The 25415-nt window shown below is 38.5% G+C and overlaps 3 protein-coding genes across 3 annotated transcripts; 1 reads left to right on the top strand and 2 right to left on the bottom strand.

Moving 5' to 3' along the window:
- Positions 1–3386: 3386 nt before the first annotated feature.
- On the top strand, positions 3387–5065 carry LOC306862861 (hemagglutinin/amebocyte aggregation factor-like). Its single transcript, XM_079405905.1, has 5 exons — positions 3387–3514; positions 3595–3667; positions 4367–4555; positions 4646–4795; positions 4904–5065. Exons 1-5 carry the CDS (start codon positions 3460–3462, stop codon positions 4935–4937), a joined length of 501 nt encoding a protein of 166 aa, XP_079262031.1. The 5' UTR covers positions 3387–3459; the 3' UTR covers positions 4938–5065.
- Positions 5066–13028: 7963 nt separating this feature from the next.
- On the bottom strand, positions 13029–14706 carry LOC306862710 (vitelline membrane outer layer protein 1 homolog; the record flags this gene model as incomplete). The annotated part of the gene is made up of 3 exons (XM_079405632.1): positions 13029–13206; positions 14038–14156; positions 14557–14706. 3 exons carry the CDS (start codon positions 14704–14706, stop codon positions 13029–13031), a joined length of 447 nt encoding a protein of 148 aa, XP_079261758.1.
- An 8819-nt stretch (positions 14707–23525) lies between these two features.
- On the bottom strand, positions 23526–25189 carry LOC306862709 (vitelline membrane outer layer protein 1 homolog; the record flags this gene model as incomplete). The annotated part of the gene is made up of 3 exons (XM_079405631.1): positions 23526–23703; positions 24533–24651; positions 25040–25189. The coding sequence occupies 3 exons, from the start codon at positions 25187–25189 to the stop codon at positions 23526–23528; spliced, it is 447 nt and encodes a 148-aa protein (XP_079261757.1).
- Between the last annotated feature and the right edge of the window lie 226 nt (positions 25190–25415).

Raw genomic sequence — 25415 nt, 5'->3', positions numbered from 1 at the left:
TCCACGCACGTGCCCTCCAGTGCCTGCTCCTCGAAGATTCCCACCCACTCCTGCCTCCTCCACCACTGTCGTCTGGCAGCCCCCCCGCTCGCCCTCAGCCCTCTATCGGTACGGTGCGAGTCCCGTGGGTCTGCCATCCTCCAGCGTTGCCGGGGCTGGAGTATCCCTTACCTCCGCCTCCAGCCTCCGAGGCCCGGACTCCGCCTCGGTCCGTAGACCCAGTGGCTCCACCTCGGCTCCTAGCTCCCTCGCCTCCACCGTCACTCCTCGATCCACCAGCTCCACCGGGCTCCCTCGTCCCTCCGGCTCCGCCTTGGTCGGGCGTCGACCCGCCTTCGCCTCTGGACTCCTCTCCTCTGGCTGCGCCTCGTCGCTCCGTCCCACCGGCTCCGTTGGGCTCCTTCCTCCCTCCAGCTCCACCTTGGTCCTCAGTCGCTCCGGCTCCGCCGCGGATCTCCGGGTCTCCGCCTCCACCTCGGTCACCAGAGCCCTCGGCTCCACCCTGTCCCCCCGGATCCTCGGCATCACCCTGGCTCGTTGGCTCTCCGTCTCCGCCTCGGGCTCCTCCACCACCTGCTCCGCCGCCGTTGGTCGGCCCCCTGGAGTCGGCGGCCATCCCTCCTCCATGGCTCCTCCCTCCGTCGGCTCCACCGTGGGCCATCTTCACGGCTGTGGCCTGGGTCCAGCTGAGCGCCTCCTGCTCCGGGTCCCTCCTGTCTCTTCCCTGGCTCCTCCCTCCTTCGTCACCGCCTTGGCCTCTGTCTGCCGGCCCCCTCCCGGGTATCCGTCCTCCTCCTGAACCGCCTCCCAAGTTCCCACCCGCCCCTCCCCTTTGGATGTTTCTATGGTGCGAGGACGCACCTTCCGGGAGGGGGGCGATATGTCAGGATCTTGGACCTGTTTTTGTTGTGTTTTGCTCCCCATGTGTTCTGTGACCCAGTTTCTCCCTCATGTTAATTGTTAATTTGATCCCAGGTGTGTCTCCTTAGGTCCCTCGTTATCCTGTGTTTATAAGCCCCAGTCCTTTCAGTTAGTTTTGTCGGTCGTTGAATTGTCTTCCCTGTCCGTGATGTGTTTCCTGTGCCTCCCATGCTCCTAGTTGGATTAAAGATTCTCGTGTTTGTGAATTCCTGGTCTCCGTGTCTCCGTGCTCCCGGGCAGAGTTGTAACACTCTCAGCCATAAGACCTGCAAAGGTTTTTCTCTGGTGTGTGTATGTGTTGGGGGTGTCTGGGAGATAACCACATAACTGATGATGCATTTTTTAATAACACAATAACAACAGATGCACGTACTCTTAGGCTATTCATCAGAATGATCTCCTCCACTGGATCAATCTGCACATTGCACCGTATTTTTCTTCTAAGCTAAAATTTTGGATTATTTTTTCAGTGCGTCTTCCAGAAGCGAAAAGTCGTGGGATGAACTTGAATGTTCACGTTTGTTTACGGAGATGATGTGGGCGTTTACGTGTCCATGCATCTCATGTGGATATTTAAAATTTTAGAATAATTTTTAAATGTTAAAAATTTGATCGGCTCATAGGCGTGATCGGATTAGAGATAATGAGTTTAGAGGGGAAAAACTGGAGCTCGCGTTGGTTTCATACGGATTACTTTATCAGGGAATATTTGTTTTGAACGTTACTGACTTCATTTAAAAGTAGGCATTTCAAGCTTGCTATACATACATTTATCATGTTCGTGAGGCAAGTATTTTAATAAAAATGTTGTTGCTTTATAAAATACAAAAAACAGTTGCAGTTTCAAGCGATACCTTATTCTTATCTGTACGATCAAAAATGTTGAGTTTTTTTGTGTGTGTTATTTTCATGGTCATCATGAAGAATAGTGTTCAGAGCTTTTTAATAATAACTTATGCTATTTAGTGTCCATGTCATTCATTTAAAATTCTTAATATTGGGGGGATTTGACATATTTTACCTTTTGTTTAAAGTATCAGTAATTATAATAATAATCATTTGAATTTTTCACCACAAGACTAGTCATGTGCACTAAAAAAGTAAGTAGGGTCATTTTTGATTTCATGATGACTTCATGATTTAAATCCTTTTCAATGCCATTGGCAAAACTACCACATATTATAAACTGCCATATAGATATTTTAATATTTCAAATTATTTTGTCCATCCATTTTTTCAAGTCAAGCATTATTTCAAGCTTTGAGTGGTTTAACCCAAGTCTTCTAAACAGACACATTCACTTTATATGATGAACTGATTTTAATATAGGCTTTTATTTACATAGCCTACATATAAACATTGATCAATTACCATTACAAAAATCTCAATCTTAAACATTTGCTCATTCTGTGTATTTGTGTCTTTAAAATATAGGGTTGCAAACGTTTACAGCAAAGGAAACTTTGATGCTGGAGTTTGTTTTTGGATGAGCTAGGATAATTTTTCTTGAAACCCTCACAAAAAAACATGTGGTGATGTAGGGGCTGTTTTTAAAGGTTTTCTGACCCATTTTAAAGTCTTATTCTCAAATGAAAGGTTAGATTTTTGTGAATTTTTAAAATAAAATATCAAAAGGATTAACAATGCAGATTAATTTTCACAGCCTTCTTTGCTCATATTTACCAAGAGTGCCAATATTTCTGACTGTAATTACTTTTTTAATTAAATATGCCTTCAAGTGTAGGTCCCCATGTTTTAGTTTTTTATGTGGACACATTCATATGGAAGCTTGTTTCCACCACAGAATAAAAAATAGAAAAGTAATTGCGACTTTTTATCTCACAATTCTGACTCTTTCTTTCTCAGAATTGAGATTTAAAGTCACAAATGCAAGTTATAACATCAGAATTGTGAGATATAAGCTGGCAATTATAAAGTACAATTCTGAGGGGAAAAAAGTCAGTTCACAAGTCTGATATTTTCTTGCACATATATGTGTTTATATCTCACAATTCTGACTTCAGAACTAAAAAAAAGTAAGTTTAAGTCTTGTGGTTCTGAGGAAAAAACGTCAGAACTGTGAGATACTGTAAATTTATTTCTTTCAATGGCAGAAACAAGCTTCCATACATGTATGCCTAATGTCCATTATTACTGGTACTATTGCATTTTGAATTACAGGTAGACCGACATAGATTCTGTACACCTTTTCACCCCAATTTGTGGACTGAATTTTAATATTGTATTAATATATATAAAAATCACAAACTGATAACACTAAATACTATTACGTAAAGCAACATTCAATTACATCAAACTAAATATTATGTATAATAGGCTTAGATAAATATTTAGATTTCACTGGCCTGTAAAATGTCCTGTTTTGCCTCAGGCTCGTGATTGGCTAGTGCTGAATTTAGTCATGTGATAAAGCATTTAAAAGAACGTGCTCAGGAAAGCACCAAGCACTGTCAAATCTGTTTAAGAAAGAAACAGCATAAATAAACAGCACAAATTGCGTTTGCGTCCCTGAACACAATGAAGTCAGTAGCTCTGCTTCTACTCTTGGCTGGACTGTTGGCCCGTGGACTAGGTAAGTGACATTTTATTTTGTGTTTTTCATATTTTAATATTTTCCAAGCTGAATTTGGTTTGATATCTCTCTCTACATAGGCTGGAGGAACAGCTATGATAGGCCTCTAAATTTTAACTGTCCTACAGGCCAGTCAATATCCTCCATAACAAGGTGAGTACTGTTTATTACTGTGTATTGAGTGTTTATAAACATGTAATAAACTATCAGACTTTTTAAGACAAAATTGTTAAATTATTATAGTGAAAGGACATTGATTGAGTGATGCAATTGAATTGTTTTTGCCATGAATATAACCATTGCTCCTGTCATGGCATTAAATCATAAATAAGTATATTAAACTATCAAGGCTCTCTTGAATTCACAAGTTGTATGCAGACATCCCACCCTGCAAAATCCAATATCAGTATGAATTATTTAAATTAAATGATCACTTAAAAATCCCTTTTCTTTGCCGTTCCTTCATGCCTTGTTACCCGGTTAGGTTCATTTCGTATGAATTGCTGATTTAGCATGACAAAATCTGAACAGAAGCTGTCTAAGGAGAAACATTCAAAACCCAGGGGAAATGAATCACAGAAAATGCTGCTTAATACTCTATAAACAGGGTTTTCCTCTCACCTTGCTCAATTTCTGGGATATTGTATATCATTTTCAGGCATCTGGAAGCCGCAGTATGAAATCAGTATGAGATTTAGGATGTCTGTGAATGTTAGTTTTAGCTTTGCCATGGAAGAATGCAATATATTGTTAGAAAACTCTTTCAAATGTAAAGGTAAAAGTCAATGCAATTATATTATGCAATTTTGCATTAAAAAAAAAAAAAATTCTCTCTGTTCTAACTTAACAAAGCGAACACAACAATCGCTATGAGGACCGGGTTTGGGACTTTGGCTGTCAAGTCACCAATGGCCAGACCGCAGAATGTTCCTGGTCAAGTTACGTCAACGACTTCGACCAAGTGCTCTTCTTTGAGTGTCCATCACAACACGTGATTGCAGGAATGAGCAGCTACCACAGCAACCAGCATGAGGACAGACGGTGAGCTCTGATGCTTGATTGATTCTCATCTTTAAACTTTGACTCACATGAGCTCATTTGAGCTGATGCCAATTCCATGTTTTCATACAGCTGGAAGTTTTACTGCTGCAAAAGTAAGTTTAATGCTGCAAGCTGTCATTGGACCCCGTACGTGAACTCCTTTGATGAGTACTTCCACTGGACTGTGCCTTACAAGAATGTCTTGGTGGGCACTCACAGCTACCATCAAAATCGTGAAGAGTGGGTATAGTTGATGTTATTTCTAATGACTAATATGCAAAGCTATTTCAAGTCCAGCATGTCTGATTGTGAGCTCTGTTGTTCACTAATGTCTTATACTTCTTTCAGAGATCGACGATGGATGTACAGGGTCTGTGCCTAAAACACATGTTGATCCCAAGATTCAGCATTCTCTCACAGTTCATGATGAATGTTCTCTCATGATCCTCTAAAATAAATGCAAGTTGAAAACAAACACTGTGGCTGATCTCTGTGTTAAATTAAAAAGTTAAAAACATAGGATTGTGTGTGTGTGTGTTTGCATGTGTCGATAGGCTGGAATCATTGGATTAAATCTTCAATCTTAAATTAACCATAAATCATAATTAACCTCTAAAAATGTGCCAAATGGCAATGGTAAACAAAAAAAGTTTCTCACAATATTGAAATTCATTCCAGCACATTTGGGTTGAAAAAACTGATTCTGTGGTGAAGTAAATAAAAAAATTAAATTAAATAAAAAAAAATTAAAATCAAAACAAGCAAATGTTATTTCCAAATGAATTAGTTAGTTCATTACTCTACATTCTTTGAGTAAAATGTACTTGAAACAGAGTATTGCAAAGTAAACTTCAACTGAGTAGACATTACTCGACAAACTTTACCTGGCCAAGTTAAAGTTACTTATTTGTTACTTAAATTAGTCAAATAGATTTTACTTCATTCCATATATGACATTAACTTAATAAATCTGTGTGCAAAAAAACTTGCAAAAGTAAATTTAACATTGCTTTTATAGTGTGTGTGTGTGTGTGTGTGTGTGTTTGTGTGTATGTGTGTGTGTGTGTGTGTGTGTTTGTGTGTGTGTGTGTGTGTGTTTGTGTGTGTGTGTGTGTGTGTGTGTGTGTGTGTGTGGCAGCTCATAATGTCAAAACTGCACATTAACATTAATGTAATCAAAGGCTTTGAGTGACATCAATAAAACATCTCTTTTTTTATCTTAAAGGGATAGTTCACTCAAAAATGAAATTCTCTCATTAATTACTCACCCTCATGTCATTCCGAGAGAAATCCGAGAGCTCTCTGATCCTCCGTATACAGCAACGCAACTGAAAAGTTCCCCGGCCCAGAAACATAGCGAGAACATCGGTAAAACAGTCCATGTGACATCAGAGGTTCAACCATAATTTTATGAAGCTACAAGAATACTTTTTGTGCACAAAGAAAACTAAAATATGAACTATCCCTTTAAATTAAAAGCAGTTCAAAGGAAACATCTGCTCACTCCAGCTAATAGAACTCAGAACAAAAGGATTTTTTTTCGTGCAATTTATCATAACACACACTCCTCATATTTTCCACATCATAGAACAGTCATCTATGATATGAATGTTGTATGTTTAATATAAGACATGGGGACATGAGTAGCTCAGTAGCACAACACTTTAAAGAATATCCACATTCTATTTGTAAGTTCTTTATATTGAACAAGTCAGTTCGGTAGGTCAGGGACGAGATATTGTTCTGAAATGTAAATCCAGGGAAACTCTTTGGATTTTTACTTTAGATACATTATTTCCCAAAGGTCTCAATCAAGAAATTGATTTATTCTTTATTGATCCTGCAGTTGTTGTTGTTTTGGTCCTAATTAGTTTGGAAGCCACTCCCCTAATTGGCAGAGTAATATAAGACCTAATTGTAAGACCCTTGCAATGCATCCATCTGATGCATGGACTGATACATGATTTTATGCAAAGTCTTCAAATAGTACTTTATAGAGATTTGCTTGATATTAAATATCATCATCAGCTAAAAGATAAATATGAATGATGCTATTGCTGTTTTATGTTTCTGTTTTTCAAAATATCTCAAAATACTCTACCTTTTAGTCTACTTCTTCTAAGATTGAGATAATTGCACCAGACACACAGAGACAATTCAGTTGATACCAAACATGACCGTGAAAATCACTTGCATTTTTGTAGATCATTATACTTAGTTATTCAGCATTCTGAGCTGAGTGAAGGGAAGTGGATGGAAAGGACAGGTGAGAAGGGACTTTTCTCGCATCTTCTCTCAGTGAGATATCTGTATGTTATTACACTGTGTGTGTATTGTCTGTATCTCAGAAGATCAAAGTGAGGTTCTGCAAATCTTACAATACGAGAATCAGTTCTGTTTGATCAAATTTCTGTCTAGATCAAATAAAGTTATGTTTCTTCCAACTGAAACTCATTTTTATTTTCACTTTAAAGCATCTACACTTTCTGTACTGTAGTGCAATGTTATGTGATCTTCATTTTGTTTGTTGCAGAAAAAAAATATAAATGGATTGAATTACAGATTGACAAAGAAAAAAAACATAATCATCCTTTAATGGATTTTATTTGGTAGACAAAGTGCATCTCCAGGATACTATTCAGCCTCGTGGTGCATCTCCAGGATCCACTTTTGTAATGCATGTTTAATTCAGTGTTCAGTCCAGTGCTGTTACAGTAAATTGTCCATTGAAGTTTTAAACCCTCATTAAAATAATAACAAGCAAGTACACTGTGCTACAAAAATATTAAATTGAGTTTTTATCTCATGGTATTGCTGCAGTGTTTCTCAGTTGTTTGGACAAAAAAGTTGCTTTGAACAAAAGCGTCTATTAAATGATTAAATGAATAAATGTTTAGATGCTGTCAGGAGCTGGAGAGTCCAGAAGAGACTTTAATGTTCTGTGGTTTTCAAAAGAGAAACATGATCAATGAATAAATGCTGTTCAATATTAATAAAACAAATGGAATTGTTCATAATCTTACATCATGTCTGATCTTCTGTGATTCATGAGAGCAGCTCTTCACAGCTGTGTGTGGATCAGCAGAGACTGGGAATAAAAGTAAGTTATGAGAAACTAACATTTTTGAGTTGGGTTACAGCAGCTACAAAACATCACTTTTAATTCAGTATCAAGACTGTATAAAGCTAATGAAGAGGATAATTATGATATAAGATACTTTTTATATGTGGATGTGTATATGGATATTTAATATAAAACAAGAAATTAGGGTTATTAATCAAATCATCAGTTTCTATAGCTACGTCATCTATGGATGGAAACAAGCTAACGAGAGCATCTCTTCACAGCTGTGTGTGGATCAACAGAGAATAAAACACATCTGTTATCTTCATCATTTAGATACAGTGACTGTCGCTGAAGATCAGGAGCTCACACAGACTCAAGAAATAAATATAATAATATTAAAGGTAAAATTTTCTGCTTACAAAACGGTCTTATATCACTGCAGCTGCTCCATCTGACGATCTTCACAAACTCCTTGTTTTCACTGCTTTGTGTCTTCATCTCTTTTGTGCATCTGTTTACTTCTAATTTCCATCTAATTGAAGCATTAAGAATGAAATGGAAAAACCAATCAATATTAATCTTCTCAGCATAACAGAAATGTAATAGTACACCTATATCTGAATGTGTTAATAACAGAGAACATGCGTAATATTTTATAAATCTGTCCAACATTTTCAGTCACTGCTGCATTAATATGTACCTATGACACAACAAGCATGTTCTGAAAAGAAAATCATCTTAATGTGTCTGATGGGTTTATTGCATTTATCAAACAGCAATTCAAATATAATCAGTATCTTAATTTAAAATAATTATTTGAAGACAGGTTTAAATGAGCTAAAACAAGCTTTTCAGTAATTATATGTTGTTGTTTGTTTTGTCTCCAAGTCTTTACTGTGAGTTATTGAGATACAAAACTCAGTCTCAACTACAGTTTAAAAGAAATACAAACACGGAGTACAGACGTCATTACACAACAATTTACTCAAGACCATATTTCTTAATTTGTATGCAAATACATGTTGTGTTTAAAACATTAAATAAGTTAAAAGCAGACTTACAAAATACATTGAGAGACGTTCCCAACATCACAGACAATGAGTGGCAGTCACAGAGCAAGACTCTTTCTCTTCTGGATGACTGCACAAGCTGCGTTAAATAGCATTAATGTCACAAAAACACCATTCCTCCACTAACCACAGGAATGAGGAAGAATGAATTACCAGAAAACCAGACAGAAGGCACTCCCATTTATTTTTGTTTTCCTTCTGAACTCATGTGATTCATAAACATCTCTACATCGATGGTCTCTCCGACTGCAATAACAGTCATTCCCCATCTGCTGCTTTCAGACTGGAACTTACAAAAGCTCTGAACACACAATGTATATCATTAACTAATAGTTCATGGTATGAATATTGCTCAGGAGTTTGTTTTTGAGAACGTAGTCTTTTAGGTTACTATGAATGCTCACCCAGTAGGAACTGTTGCAGAAAACTTGCCGTACTGTATCATTATTATTATTTTTACTATATTGAGAGCTTGCATTCATGTCATAGACCTTCATTCAGTCATGCCACAGTAATATATTCACACTTTTATAAATTCAAAACTTTAAATTCAGAAAGTTCCAATCTGAAAGCAGCAGCGATGGGGAAAAGTAGGACTTTTGTTGGACCAAGAACGGTTTGGAGCATCGTTAATGTGAGGTGCTTATGAAACTGTCTGACAAAAGAAAGTGGGTGTTCCTTCTGTCTCATTTTCTGGTAATTCATTTATCCTCATTCCTGACTCTTAGAGTTCTGGTAAACTATTTACATCAAGTGACAGATTAAATATCTGCAATGTAGAAGAACTGGTATGTCACCATTCAGTCTATTTAAAGACAGAAGCTGTCTCTGTCACTCAGAAGAGAAAGCGTCTTGCTCTGTGATTGTTGCTGTGATTCTTCACGGCTGTTGTGGATGTCTCTGAATGTAATTTTAGAGCTGAGACCGGGGCTAGTTGTCACAAAGCTTTTATCTCAATAACTCACATTAAATGCTTTAAGACTAAATATAATTGCTTGTCTTAGCTCATTTTAACCTGCCAGGATATATTGTGTTAAATTAGGATATCTGGGGGAAGTCGTGGCCTAATGGTTAGAGAGTCGGACTCGTAATCGAAAGGTTGCGGGTTCGAGTCCCCGGCCGGCAGGGATTGTAGGTGGGGGGAGTGAATGTACAGCGCTCTCTCCACCCACAATACCACGACTGAGGTGCCCTTGAGCAAGGCACCGAACCCCCAACTGCTCCCCGGGCGCTGCAGCATGGCTGCCCACTGCTCCGGGTGTGTGTTCACGGTGTGTGTCATTTGTTCACTACTCACTGCTGTGTGTGTGCACTTGGATGGGTTAAACGCAGCAACCCGGTCTCATCCCAAGTCGTCACATATAGACGCTTTGGTTTTGGCGTCGCTTTTTGACGCTCAAGGTACCCCTTTAGCGTCACTTTTCGACGTGAAGGGAAGCGTAACTTTTCGGCGTCGATATGCTAACGCGCTATTGGGAATTTTATCGTCATAATAAGGTTGCCATTATTGCATATATGTAGAGGTGTGATTTTTGAATGTAAACAGTCAAAATAGTGACTTACCCAACCCCTGCCCCTAAACCTACCATCTGTGAAGAAAACGCAGCGTCAATATGTGACGAGTTGGGATGAGACTGTGTTAAACGCAGAGCACCAATTTCGAGTATGGGTCACCATACTTGACAATACGTCACGACTTTACTTTACTTTACTTCCCTGTCTTGATTGTCGTGTGTTCTTGTTGAGTCGTGTAGTGCTGTTCTGGCTCTGGTTCTCTCTGTCTGGTGGTCAGATTGGTTCAGAGTTGGCCTTCATCAAGCAGCAGATCTCATCTTCGTCTGGTCTTCACTTCTTCTGCAGTTGTCTGACTGGTTCTTATCTAAAGCTGGTTCCAGTGGTTGTTCTCTGCTGTTCCTTCATTGTTTCCTGTATCCCCTGTTGTTGGACTCTGTTTCACAGCTCACTCTCGCCGTGTCTGTGTTAATAAACCCCTGTAATGTGCTGTTCTGTGTTTGGGTCCTTCTTCACAGAGTGAGTCATGAGCACACTTTTCGGGTAAGTGGGCATGTTCTGTGTTGTTGTTCATCTGAGGTTTTATTTTCCAAATTTTAAGAGCTACCATGGACCAGATAATTTATTTTGTCCTGATACAGAAAATCATGGAATTCAATAGGGTGTCCTAATTACGTAATGTCTGCACTCAATTGCGGACATTACCTTTGTTCCTTTACTATAATTATTTTTTTTTGTCCTGCATCTGAGCCCTATTCGGGTTTGGGGGATGTGCACAACTTTCTTTCACTTTGTCCTAATTTTTTCACATGAATAAACCATGACATCATGTTTATGTAAACATGATCAGTGATTTGGATGATCGTGTAATGCCTCATGTATTTTATTCCCACTCATGATGTGTGTGATGAGTCTCTTTATGCTCCGTGTGTGTCATCATGATCCTCATCCAGCTGCAGATCTCTGATTCTCTTCACTGACTTTAACCTGAAACTAAACACCTTTGAGATTGAAAATCTAGTTCCTCCATCTAGTGGACAAAGATGAGAAATACTGTTAATATTTTTATTTTATTCTTTGCAATTTTTTTTTTAACTGCCGATTTTAGAACAAAGAACATACAAGAACAATACCATTTAAATTAAATAAATCCAAAAATAGATACAAGGCTTCAAAGTAATTTACAGTTGTTGTATTTTTCGCATTATTTCTTGTTTTTGTTAACGTATACATGTAGTGACTTGTTTCAAAATTCTTTTTTTATTGCCCACTGTTAATATTCTATGTATTATGATAAATATAAAACTTAAGTGATACATATTTGATATATAATGCCTTAAATTCTGTTTAATACGACTTCTTTCAGGTTAATTCAGTGAATGTCATTTAGTTATGAACTCACAAACAATAATAATAGTGATTTTGCGTGAATTATAAATGTCAGAATTTCTAGAAACTGCTGTAATGGACTCTGTTGTGTGTAAACAGTAGAGTTTAAACAGCGTGTAAACAATATGACTGCGTCTGAAATCAGATGAATTAACTGAGCAGGTGCTTCTTTTGAATAAATAATTACTTTGTGATCAATGAAAATGTTCATGTAAATGTATGTTATGTTCAATGCATGTATTGATGTATGAATGCAATTTATTTTTAAAAAAGTGGTTCAATCTGAACTATATGAAGCGACGAGAATACTTATTCTGTGTGACATGTTGTCATGACATCCGGTGATAATCGGGCAACACTTCACCGCGGTGTAATATGCGTTTTTATCACTTAGATTTGGCCATTTGTAGCATGTCCAGTGCTTCCCATACATTGATTTATTTGTGGCGGCCCGTCACTATATTTTAAAACTGACCGCCACAAACAGACTTTCCAAAAGGCTTATATATATAGAACTACTTAGCTGAATAAACTGAGCACTGCATGTTTCAAAATCAAAATGCAGCCCAGGTGTTTTTATACGAATGAATCTTTGAAAAGAACTGATCGTTTTCAGATTAGCTTGACGTCATTTTCATTTAGTCTTTTCTGTAATGTAACCTTAATGAAGGCAGTGCTTATTTGAGAATGAATGTGCAAGTCTGTGGGAAACACTGCTGTTCGTCAGCAAACAAACAATAAGCATGCTTCAGAACGGGTTTGAGAAGGTCCTTAAGTTGAGCCATTTGTTTTAACGTAGCAGACTTAAGTACTCCATTTTAGTATAACATAGTACAGTTGCAGGGCATTTTAAGAACATAAAATGCATTTGGTGTACGAACCATGAAATAAGTGCATTTCAAATACATGCAAGTTTTTTTTATTATTTTTGGTGGAAATGTGACCATTCTTCAAAGCGCTTAATTTTTTTTTTTATTAGTCAGGCATGAGGAAGTAGTGAGGCGTAAAGAAATATTCAATTGTTAAATGACTTCAGTCAGGTCAATGAAGCAGCACATTAAATCAGACAAACAGTCACCGTCATTAAGTTAAATGACTATTTAATAGATGTTGGGATATAACTACACCCTCTGAAAACAGCTCTACAGTTAAATGTACAGTATGGAGCGTGTGGATTTGAAATGCATGAACTGATAAGACAATAGGCGAGATGTACTGTCAGCCTCTGCTTTGTGTTGAGGTCCTGATCACGTCAGGCTTTATTTTGTGATGACTAGCTGTTGTTTTGTGATGAATTATGATCCATTTGATCTTGTTGTAGTCATCCTCCAACACCTTAAACAAACAAAAAGCCAAAGTCAGATAATCCGGCACTAATGTCACGGAGATCTTCCAAGCAGCTGTGATCCGAGTGTTTGATTGGGTTCACGTCACCTTAGTCGCAGCAGAACATGTGCACGTCATTGAGAGCGGTGTCATCTCCAAGTCTCTGCTCCGGTTCTACCCGTGCCTGGATGCCACAAATCCCTTTTCCTGTACATGGATCACTCCAGTCGCCCCAGTAGCCCCAGTCTGTGCCGTAACCCCGTAACTCCACATTACCGCATTGGAAACTGGAAGTTTGGGTGAAACATTGATAAAATGGTTTCAAATCAATACCAACAAAACAATTTCTTGGAACTTGCAATTTTGCACCCGAAAAATAATAAAATATTTAGGTGCCACAGAATGAATTAAACATGACTGAAATGTCAAAGTGTTAATCTCATCTTTTCATGCGTTTCAGCATTTTAATCCATGTTGTACTTTAGATGTCCTGGGAACTAAGGTTCACTTAAAGTGGGGAGCAAGGCATGCGACACTATCAGATTCTCATGTTGCAACAATTGCTAAAGGTTTAAAAAAAAGAAAAAAAACAAAAAAAACCCCCCGACATGCACATTTTTAGATAACAAGTACAGTTATGTAGTCGCCAGTGGCAGCTTCCAAAATATTACTCAAATTAATATTTGTAGTCGCAAATGCAACAGTTTTAGTTGCAGTCTGGAGCCCTGCAATCAGTTCCAGTAACATTTGGTGATAGTGAAGCGTAATAATGAGTTATTTACAAGCAATTTGTAAAAGACCAGTCATTTTAGACCACCAGGTTAGGTTAAAGGATTTTTAGCACAGCACAAACTCACATGATGTCATTTGCGGCCGTATCGTCACCAAAGCCTTGAGGAAATTCAACTCTCAGCTTAAAACGAGTCAAGAATCCAGAAGGACACCATCTGATTTCCCCCCAATTACCCCAGCTGTAGAAAAGAAACGGTTTTATTCAAACCAAACATTAAGAAAAGGAATTGCATTTAGCTTATGAAAAAAACTGCCTTCCACTCCTAACGTAACAATTCATAACTGCAAATCTGCTACATTATTACTCTTTGGACTGAGCTCATTACCTGCCTTCTCCTGACTGAACGTAGCTATTAGGGTTTCGTTGGCCTGTAGACGGATTGACGCAGTAAAGGCGAATCCCGTTGAGTGCGGTGTCATCCCCTGAACCAACAGAACCTTCCACCTTAAAGACAAAAAACATCATCAAGACAGAAAGAGAAGGAGTCATCTTAACTCCAGCATTCCTGGAGGTACAACAGCACACAGTTTGGATGTCTACTAAAAACGTGATCAATTGAATCAAAAACGTTCACTGTGGTGTATCTTCAGGAACAGGGCTGGGAATCCCTGGACTAACCCGATCCATAGTTACATTCAACTCCATGTTTCTTTAGTGTTAAGCAAAGCAGTCACAAACTTGAGCAGGTGCAGTTTCCTTACAATACCTGGAATTGAATCACTAACAGCAACTCCAGAGTTTATTTTTCCTAAGGATTTGAACCTTCAACCCTCAGTCACCAGCTTACACTTTCAAACATTAAACAATCCCCATAATACTGGAATTAATTCAGTTCTTATCATACCTTTAGACTGAATCCTGCGGCGTACGTTCCAGGTGGACACAGCCACTCCAGATACCAAGCTCCCAATGTTCCTCCATTCAACACAACCAGCCTCGATCTGTAACTCTCAACACTCACCTGCAGCCCAGTAATGACTAGCAGTGAAAACATCATGGAAGTGAAGTGATGCATTGCTGCGGCACTGGTCTGATGGGTTAAATTACTGATCAAATTAATCTACTGTTAAGGACCAGTTTCTTCAAATCCAGAACAATAAACCTTTCCGAACTGTCTGTGGTCTGTCAGCAGAATCTGCCTGATTCTTTCACAGCTGCTTCACAATGCATTTATAGGGTTTATCGATATTGTGATATCTGGTTTTAGCCAATCAGCAGCCAGGAACACAAAGCCCACGTCAAGTGACTCTGAAAATGCAATTAAATGACTGATTACTGATTACTGATTACTCCCAGCCGGCATTTCAGCGTCGATTCACCGGTGGATCATCGTCGGGTCCCATGGTTGAATCAACGTTAGATTATGTAACGATTTTCCAAATTGGATCAGCGTTGATATTGTGACGTTGTTCCACCGGTTTACCTTCAGCACGGGTGAACTAAAGTCGTTCTGTAGACGTTGGATTAACGTTGAATTCGGTGTTGATTTTCCAAATTGGATCAGCGTTGATAACGCGACATTGTTTCACCGTCGTACTTTCAACACGAGTGAATTAATACACAACTGTACGTTCAGTAGCACCTTTGCATTTAGATCAACACTGTACATACATAAACGTTACAAATCAAATGACTGGCAGCAATGGCTTTACGATCAACTTCAATAAACTACCACATGCACAATTTAGTAAAACAACAGTTTATTTTGGAAACATAAACACATGAAAATCTTAAACTTTAGTTTGCAGTGTCTGTGCTTGGCTGTTGTTAAAAACATGTACAAGAACAAGAAGAGAGACCCTTGTGCTTTTATGACTGAAACCAGTTGATCTTTTATTTTGGTGCAAAACTATAGTTTCTGTGAAACCATGTTTTACTAAATCATCTCATTACAAGAGATTTGTATATTAGTGCAGTGAGAATGTGTTGAACAGTTGGAGAATGGAACCTGCAACAGAAACCGTGTCGGTGGTAAAGTAAAGGGGTATAGCAGCATGGGACCACCTGTCTGAGTTTTGTCGACAGCCAGAGGTGGCACTAAATTTGACAGACAGTGGCCTTGAAATTCTTTATGCAGGAAAGATCCTGCCTTGAATGAAATGCATTTAATAATTTAAGTAGAAATGTTTCTTCAAATTCTGATAAAAGGTTAGAACCAACAGCCTTGTGAAATATCTTTATCTGAAAACTGAATGCAAAACAAATCACATACAATATTTTTACAGTTCAGTAACAGTTGGAAACCAAGTGCACAACACTATTCATTAAACACTTATGTAATGTATTCAGATGAAAGTTTACAAAATTAAGCTGTTTTTTTCAGAGCCCCCAGTTACACTGTTTTAATCAGAATCCTAACTATAAAGTGCATTAAGTAAAACAAGTAAAATCAAATTAAGTACATTTTTATTAAACTAAGTCAAATCAAAACCTGTCAAAAAAGGTCCGTAATGACCAACGTTAAGTTTCAGTAGCGTAGTAGGCCTAACTATTCAGCTATACAGCTCTGCACAGTTCAAAAACCAGGCAGTTTTATTCCTAAGAAGAATATTTATTGTTGTCAGCCACTTTAACATTATAAATACAGTTCGAACATTAACACTGCACTGTGCTTACATAACATGATTGATTATATTAAAATGTGTTGTACAAAAAGGTAAAAACTGTACTGTACTAAAAAATAAAAACTTTACTCAAATAAAGATTAAATTAAAATGTATTAACGTTGATTGATATTTAATTTAGTGATTCCTCTGCGTACCACTAGAGGGAGCCTGAGTACCACACTTTGAGAACCACTGCTTGAAACAATCTTAATTCGTTTCAATTATATCGACATTTGCGAGTATATGATATTCAGAAAACACGAACAGAGTACGATAACTTTGAGACTATTATACAATTAAAAATATAACACATCTAATGCATGGCATTCACATCAGAACAATCTCTAAAAGACAGACATTAACACATAACTTACCAGCAACACACAACAACATGAGATGAGCAACTAACTTTAGCATCTGTGATAAAGCAATACAAATACACACACACACACACGCACGCACACACACACACACACACACACACACACAAACACGCACGCACACACACACACACACACACACACACACATCATACACACACACACACACACACACACACAACATACACACACACACACACACACACACACACAGGGGCGTAGCGTCTGGGTATGCAGGTGCATATGGGCCCGGGGCAGATTGGGGGCCCGCGCGCTGAGGAGGAACTTTTATTGAAACCCTGCAGGGGCCCAGCTCTTTTCCGACAGCTTATCAGAATGATCCGCCCGAGTCCGACCCGAGCCCGTGTCTTTTCTCTCTCTCTCTCTCTTCCCCATTATACAGCTGCATTATACAGCATTAAAATGGCAAAGTGGTTATATTTAGTTTCGTTCTTTATTAAGTTAATTTAGAAACATGATATGTTTGGTAAATTCAAGTGTTTTTTTGTTTTTAATACCAAGCGGCCAGCGCCAGACAGTGAGCTGAGCATATGTTTGATCAGTTTAACCTTCTCAAATAAACACGATTTGAGACATAAAAAAACTTCATGCATTTCACAATATAAATAATACAAATGAAGATAAATGTGTGATAAATATCCAATTGTTTGCGCGAAGAGTGAAGCGCTCTTTTTACTTTGTTTAAACTGTTTTTCTTGCGTAACCTTTCAACCATTTTACTGTAGAAACTATTGATATTCATAGTTTTCATATTGTCAGATTTGCCATCAGCTCTGTCATTTTCTCTAAAACCAGTTCTATCCTCATGAAGCTGATTATAACACAAGCACATCAGATGTGTGATGAGTCTAATTTGCTCTATGTGTGACATTATGATCTACATTCATCTTCAGATCAGATCTCTTCTCATACTGTAACCTCATACTAAAGGCGTTCTACTTGTGCTGTCTAGTGAACAAAGATGGAAACAACCATTTCCATCAATGCATTACAATAACTTTAAAATACCATTAGTTACACATTTTTATTTACAATGCCTTTAATTCTATTGAATACAAGTGACATTTTGATAGTTAATTCAGTGAATGCCATTCAGTTATCAACTCCCAATCAATAATGCTGATTTGGCATTTTGCATAAAGTGTCAGCAAACAAACTTTTATCAGCTTATGCTATAAATGGACACTCTTCTGTTTTTAAACAGTAGATCTTGATGTGAATCAGGTGTGTTTCATCACACATTTACATCTTCTTCAGCTCTGGGTCTTATTTCATCATTTAGTCATTTGGCACACGCTTTTATCCAAAGCGACTTACAACTGGGGAATACAAAAAGCGATTAATCTTGGAGAGGCAATCAGACAGAGGAAGTGCTCGTAACACCAAGTCTCAGTCATTGTTCAAATAAGTACAAGCTAGTAAGCGGAGAGAAAGATAGAGGGAAAGTTTTTTTTTTTTTTTTTTGAGTTTAGGATGAAGTCAAGTACTGCCGAAAGAGATGAGTTTTCAGTTGTTGCTTAAAGGTTGCCAGGGATCCGGCGTTCCGGATAGGGGTGGGAAGATTATTCCACCAGCCAGGAATGGTGAACGAGAATGTTCTGGAGAGTGATTTTGAGCCTCTCTGTGATGGTACCACGAGCCGTCGCTCACTAGCAGATCTCAGACTTCTGGAGGGGATGTAGGTTCGTAATAGTGAGTGGAAGTAGGAGGGTGCTGAGCCTGTGGTAGTTCTGTACGCAAGCATCAGTGACTTGAACTGGAGGCGAGCTGCAACTGGTAGCCAGTGCAAGGAGATGAAGAGAGGTGTAACATGCGCTCTTTTGGGCTCGTTGAAGATCAGTCGTGCCGCTGAATTCTGAATCATTTGTAGAGGGTTGATTGCGTTTGATGGCAGACCGGCCAGAAGAGCATTGCAGTAGTCCAGTCTAGAAACAACCAGGGCCTGGACAAGAAGTTGCGCAGCATGCTCTGTCAGAAAGGGCCTGATCTTTCTGATGTTGTGTAGTGCAAACCTGCAGGAACGAGCAGTCTTTGCAATGTGCTCTTTGAAGGTCAGCTGGTCATCAAAGATTACACCAAGATTTCTGACCGAAGTTGATGGGGTAATTATTGATGAGCCGAACTGAATCGTGAAGTCATGCTGTAGAGTCGGAGTGGCAGGGAAGACAAGAAGTTCCGTCTTTGCCAGGTTGAGCTGTAGGGGATGTTCTTTCATCCACGCCGAGATGTCCTCATTCAAATGAGTTGAGATTGCCTAGGGGAGAGTGGGTAGAGTATTTCCAATTGTTAGAAATGAGCAAACCAGTGCCCCCACCCCGGCCAACTTGCCTAGGGGTGTGAGAGAAAGAGAAATTGTGAGAGAGAGCAGCTGGAGTTGCCGTGTCTTCTGGACGAATCCAGGTCTCAGTCAAGCCCAGGATGCTGAGTGTGGAATGGAAGGAAAATGCAGAAATGAAGTCGGCTTTATTGACAGCTGACTGGCAATTCCAAAGACCTACAGAGAAAGAAAGAGGTGCAGGGGAAGATGTAGAGATAGTGCGCAGGTTAGCAGGGTTACGTGACCTTCTGCGTGTATTTTTAGAACGAGGAGAACCGGAATGGTTTGGAAACACATGATAGAGGATAGGAGAGCGTGAGGGAGGATATAAAGGATACTTAAGTGTGCGCTCGGTGTCGTTGCTCGGTCAAAGTCGCGCAGGAAAAAGTCGTCTGTCTTTACACTCGTTGGTCTTCACACGAGGAGGCTGAATGCTTCTGTCAGCGCTCTGACATCAAATAAATACAGTCTAAGAAACTAGAGTGAAAACAGCTGTTGCCGGCTTCTGATCAGCCCAGCCAATAAGGTTAAAGGACTGCTAATAGCTCAAGACGAAACTAACACTTTGCACAATCACACAGACTCGTTCTCAGCTGAGGCGCAAATTATTCTAATCAGTAAGTGCAATTAACAGAGAAAACAACGAAAATGCAGAGTAGAAATAGGTAGGAAACGAACTATTCCTTCCTAGTAGCAAGTAAATTATTTACACAACAGAACTGCAACCAAGTTATTCAAAACACTTACGCGACCTGTCGTCCGTCTCTTCTGGTGACTCTGGCTTTCCCATTTTTGAAATAAAATTATTTAACTGAGAATAAAATTATTCAACCTTTACACTGAGATTTGAAACTCTACAAACAATATGACTACATCTGAAATCAGATATTCTCTGAGCAGGTGCTTCTTTTAAATAAGTAATTATTTCACAGCCATGTTCTACATAGTATGAATGTATCCATTTCTTTTCATCTTAGATTAAAACACTTCTGTATAGAAAAATTTGCATTATTTTACTTTTTTGTAGCTTTGAAATGAGAAAAACTTATAACTAATGCATTTATGACTGAGCCATGACTTTACATAAACGTCATCATCATCAGATGAATGCAGAAAGAGTGTCTGGTAAGAAGAGAAATGCTGTAAATCTGGAGAAACAGAGAGATGTTGTGTGTGAAATGAGAGATGAAGCACATGAGAAAGCTGAGGATAAAAGTGATAAAAGACCCGGAGGGAATTCAATCATATTTCAAGAGCACTAATTGTGTATAAGGGATTAAAGGGATACTCCACCGCAACATGAAAATGTTGTCATTAATCACTTACCAAAATGTCGTTCCAAACCCGAAAAAGCTTCATTTGATTTATTTATTAAGATGTTTTAGATGAAAACCTGGAGGCTTGTGACGGTCTCATTGACTTCCGAGTAAATAACACTGTCGAGGCACAGAAAAGAATGAAAGACATCTTCAAAATAGTCAATCTGCCATCAGTGGTTCAATCTGAACTATATGAAGCGACGAGAATACTTATTCTGTGTGACATGTTGTCATGACATCCGGTGATAATCGGGCAACACTTCACCGCGGTGTAATATGCGTGCATTTTTTTTTTTATTGTTATCACTTAGATTTGGCCATTTGTAGCATGTCCAGTGTTTCCCATACATTGATTTATTTGTGGCGGCCAGTCACTATATTTTAAAACTGACCGCCACAAACAGACTTTCCAAAAGGCTTATATGTAGAACTACTTGAATAAACTGAGCACTGCAGGTTTTTTTTTTTTTTTTTTTACTTACCAATTTTTAAATGTTCTTTCTTAAGGTCTCTTCTTCCCTGTCTTGATTGTCGTGTGTTCTTGTTGAGTCGTGTAGTGCTGTTCTGGCTCTGGTTCTCTCTGTCTGGTGGTCAGATTGGTTCAGAGTTGGCCTTCATCAAGCAGCAGATCTCATCTTCGTCTGGTCTTCACTTCTTCTGCAGTTGTCTGACTGGTTCTTATCTAAAGCTGGTTCCAGTGGTTGTTCTCTGCTGTTCCTTCATTGTTTCCTGTATCCCCTGTTGTTGGACTCTGTTTCACAGCTCACTCTCGCCGTGTCTGTGTTAATAAACCCCATTAATGTGCTGTTCTGTGTTTGGGTCCTTCTTCACAGAGTGAGTCATGAGCACACTTTTCGGGTAAGTGGGCATGTTCTGTGTTGTTGTTCATCTGAGGTTTTATTTTCCAAATTTTAAGAGCTACCATGGACCAGATAATTTATTTTGTCCTGATACAGAAAATCATGGAATTCAATAGGGTGTCCTAATTACGTAATGTCCGCAGTCAATTCAGTATGCGGACATTACCTTTGTTCCTTTACTATAATTATTTTTTTTTGTCCTGCATCTGAGCCCTATTCGGGTTTGGGGGATGTGCACAACTTTCTTTCACTTTGTCCTAATTTTTTCACATGAATAAACCATGACATCATGTTTATGTAAACATGATCAGTGATTTGGATGATTGTGTAATGCCTCATGTATTTTATTCCCACTCATGATGTGAGTCTCTTTATGCTCCGTGTGTGTCATCATGATCCTCATCCAGCTGCAGATCTCTGATTCTCTTCACTGACTTTAACCTGAAACTAAACACCTTTGAGATTGAGAATCTAGTTCCTCCATCTAGTGGACAAATATGAGAAATACTGTTAATATTTTTATTTTATTCTTTGCAATTTTTTTTTTAACTGCAGATTTTAGAACAAAGAACATACAAGAACAATAACATTTAAATTAAATAAATCCAAAAATAGATACAAGGCTTCAAAGTAATTTACAGTTGTTGTATTTTTCGCATTATTTCTTGTTTTTGTTAACGTATACATGTAGTGACTCGTTTCAAAATTCTTTTTTTATTGCCCACTGTTAATATTCTATGTATTATGATAAATATAAAACTTAAGTGATACATATTTGATATATAATGCCTTAAATTCTGTTTAATACGACTGTTCTTTCAGGTTACTTCAGTGAATGTCATTTAGTTATGAACTCACAAACAATAATAATAGTGATTTTGCATTTTGTGTGAATTATAAATGTCAGAATTTCTAGAAACTGCTGTAATGGACTCTGTTGTGTGTAAACAGTAGAGTTTAAACAGAGCGTGTAAACAATATGACTGCGTCTGAAATCAGATGAATTAACTGAGCAGGTGCTTCTTTTGAATAAATAATTACTTTGTGATCAATGAAAATGTTCATGTAAATTTATGTTATGTTCAATGCATGTATTGATGTATGAATGCATCAATTTATTTTAAAAAAAAGTGGTTCAATCTGAACTATATGAAGCGACGAGAATACTTATTCTGTGTGACATGTTGTCATGACATCCGGTGATAATCGGGCAACACTTCACCGCGGTGTAATATGCGTTCATTTTTTTTTTTATTGTTATCACTTAGATTTGGCCATTTGTAGCATGTCCAGTGTTTCCCATACATTGATTTATTTGTGGCGGCCCGTCACTATATCAAAACTGACCGCCACAAACAGACTTTCCAAAAGGCTTATATATATATAGAACTACTTAGCTGAATAAACTGAGCACTGCATGTTTCAAAATCAAAATGCAGCGCAGGTGCTTTTATATGAATTATCTTTGAAAAGAACTGATCGTTTTCAGATAAGCTTGACGTCATTTTCATTTAGTCTTTTCTGTAATGTAACCTTAATGAAGGCAGTGCTTATTTGAGAATGAATGTGCAAGTCTGTGGGAAACACTGTTCGTCAGCAAACAAACAAAAAGCATGCTTCAGAACGGGTTTGAGAAGGTGCTTAAAGTTGTGAGCCATTTGTTTTAACGTAGCAGACTTAAGTACTCCATTTTAGTATAACATAGTACAGTTGCAGGGCATTTTAAGAACATAAAATGCATTTGGTGTACGAACCATGAAATAAGTGCATTTCAAATACATGCAAGTTTTTCTTATTATTTTTGGTGGAAATGTGACCATTCTTCAAAGCGCTTAATTTTTTTTTTTTATTAGTCAGGCATGAGGAAGTAGTGAGGCGTAAAGAAATATTCAATTGTTAAATGACTTCAGTCAGGTCAATGAAGCAGCACATTAAATCAGACAAACAGTCACCGTCATTAAAGTTAAATGACTATTTAATAGATGTTGGGATATAACTACACCCTCTGAAAACAGCTCTACAGTTAAATGTACAGTATGGAGCGTGTGGATTTGAAATGCATGAACTGATAAGACAATAGGCGAGATGTACTGTCAGCCTCTGCTTTGTGTTGAGGTCCTGATCACGTCAGGCTTTATTTTGTGATGACTAGCTGTTGTTTTGTGATGAATTATGATCCATTTGATCTTGTTGTAGTCATCCTCCAACACCTTAAACAAACAAAAAGCCAAAGTCAGATAATCCGGCACTAATGTCACGGAGATCTTCCAAGCAGCTGTGATCTGAGTGTTTGATTGGGTTCACGTCACCTTAGTCGCAGCAGAACATGTGCACGTCATTGAGAGCGGTGTCATCTCCAAGTCTCTGCTCCGGTTCTACCCGTGCCTGGATGCCACAAATCCCTTTTCCTGTACATGGATCACTCCAGTCGCCCCAGTAGCCCCAGCCTGTGCCGTAACCCGGTAACTCCACATTACCGCATTGGAAACTGGAAGTTTGGGTGAAACATTGATAAAATAGTTTCAAATCAATACCAACAAAACAATTTCTTGGAACTTGCAATTTTGCACCCGAAAAAGAATAAAATATTTAGGTGCCACAGAATGAATTAAACATGACTGAAATGTCAAAGTGTTAATCTCATCTTTTCATGCGTTTCAGCATTTTAATCCATGTTGTACTTTAGATGTCCTGGGAACTAAGGTTCACTTAAAGTGGGGAGCAAGGCATGCGACACTATCAGATTCTCATGTTGCAACAATTGCTAAAGGTTTAAAAAAAAAAAAAAAAAAAAAAACCCCCCCGACATGCACATTTTTAGATAACAAGTACAGTTATGTAGTCGCCAGTGGCAGCTTCCAAAATATTAATCAAATTAATATTTGTAGTCGCAAATGCAACAGTTTTAGTTGCAGTCTGGAGCCCTGCAATCAGTTCCAGTAACATTTGGTGATAGTGAAGCGTAATAATGAGTTATTTACAAGCAATTTGTAAAAGACCAGTCATTTTAGACCACCAGGTTAGGTTAAAGGATTTTTAGCACAGCACAAACTCACATGATGTCATTTGCGGCCGTATCGTCACCAAAGCCTTGAGGAAATTCAACTCTCAGCTTAAAACGAGTCAAGAATCCAGAAGGACACCATCTGATTTCCCCCCAATTACCCCAGCTGTAGAAAAGAAACGGTTTTATTCAAACCAAACATTAAGAAAAGGAATTGCATTTAGCTTATGAAAAAAACTGCCTTCCACTCCTAACGTAACAATTCATAACTGCAAATCTGCTACATTATTACTCTTTGGACTGAGCTCATTACCTGCCTTCTCCTGACTGAACGTAGCTATTAGGGTTTCGTTGGCCTGTAGACGGATTGACGCAGTAAAGGCGAATCCCGTTGAGTGCGGTGTCATCCCCTGAACCAACAGAACCTTCCACCTTAAAGACAAAAAACATCATCTTAACAGTCATCTTAACTCCAGCATTCCTGGAGGTACAACAGCACACAGTTTGGATCTCTACTAAAAACGTGATCAATTGAATCAAAAACGTTCACTGTGGTGTATCTTCAGGAACAGGGCTGGGAATCCCTGGACTAACCCGATCCATAGTTACATTCAACTCCATGTTTCTTTAGTGTTAAGCAAAGCAGTCACAAACTTGAGCAGGTGCAGTTTCCTTACAATACCTGGAATTGAATCACTAACAGCAACTCCAGAGTTTATTTTTCCTAAGGATTTGAACCTTCAACCCTCAGTTACCAGCTTACACTTTCAAACATTAAACAATCCCCATAATACTGGAATTAATTCAGTTCTTATCATACCTTTAGACTGAATCCTGCGGCGTACGTTCCAGGTGGACACAGCCACTCCAGATACCAAGCTCCCAATGTTCCTCCATTCAACACAACCAGCCTCGATCTGTAACTCTCAACACTCACCTGCAGCCCAGTAATGACTAGCAGTGAAAACATCATGGAAGTGAAGTGATGCATTGCTGCGGCACTGGTCTGATGGGTTAAATTACTGATCAAATTAATCTACTGTTAAGGACCAGTTTCTTCAAATCCAGAACAATAAACCTTTCCGAACTGTCTGTGGTCTGTCAGCAGAATCTGCCTGATTCTTTCACAGCTGCTTCACAATGCATTTATAGGGTTTATCGATATTGTGATATCTGGTTTTAGCCAATCAGCAGCC

Source organism: Barbus barbus, assembly GCF_936440315.1.
Source record: "Barbus barbus genome assembly, chromosome: 43".
Taxonomy (NCBI): Eukaryota; Metazoa; Chordata; class Actinopteri; order Cypriniformes; family Cyprinidae; genus Barbus; species Barbus barbus.
Note: the sequence above shows the minus strand (reverse complement) of the source record. Positions and strands in the feature narration are given on the sequence as shown.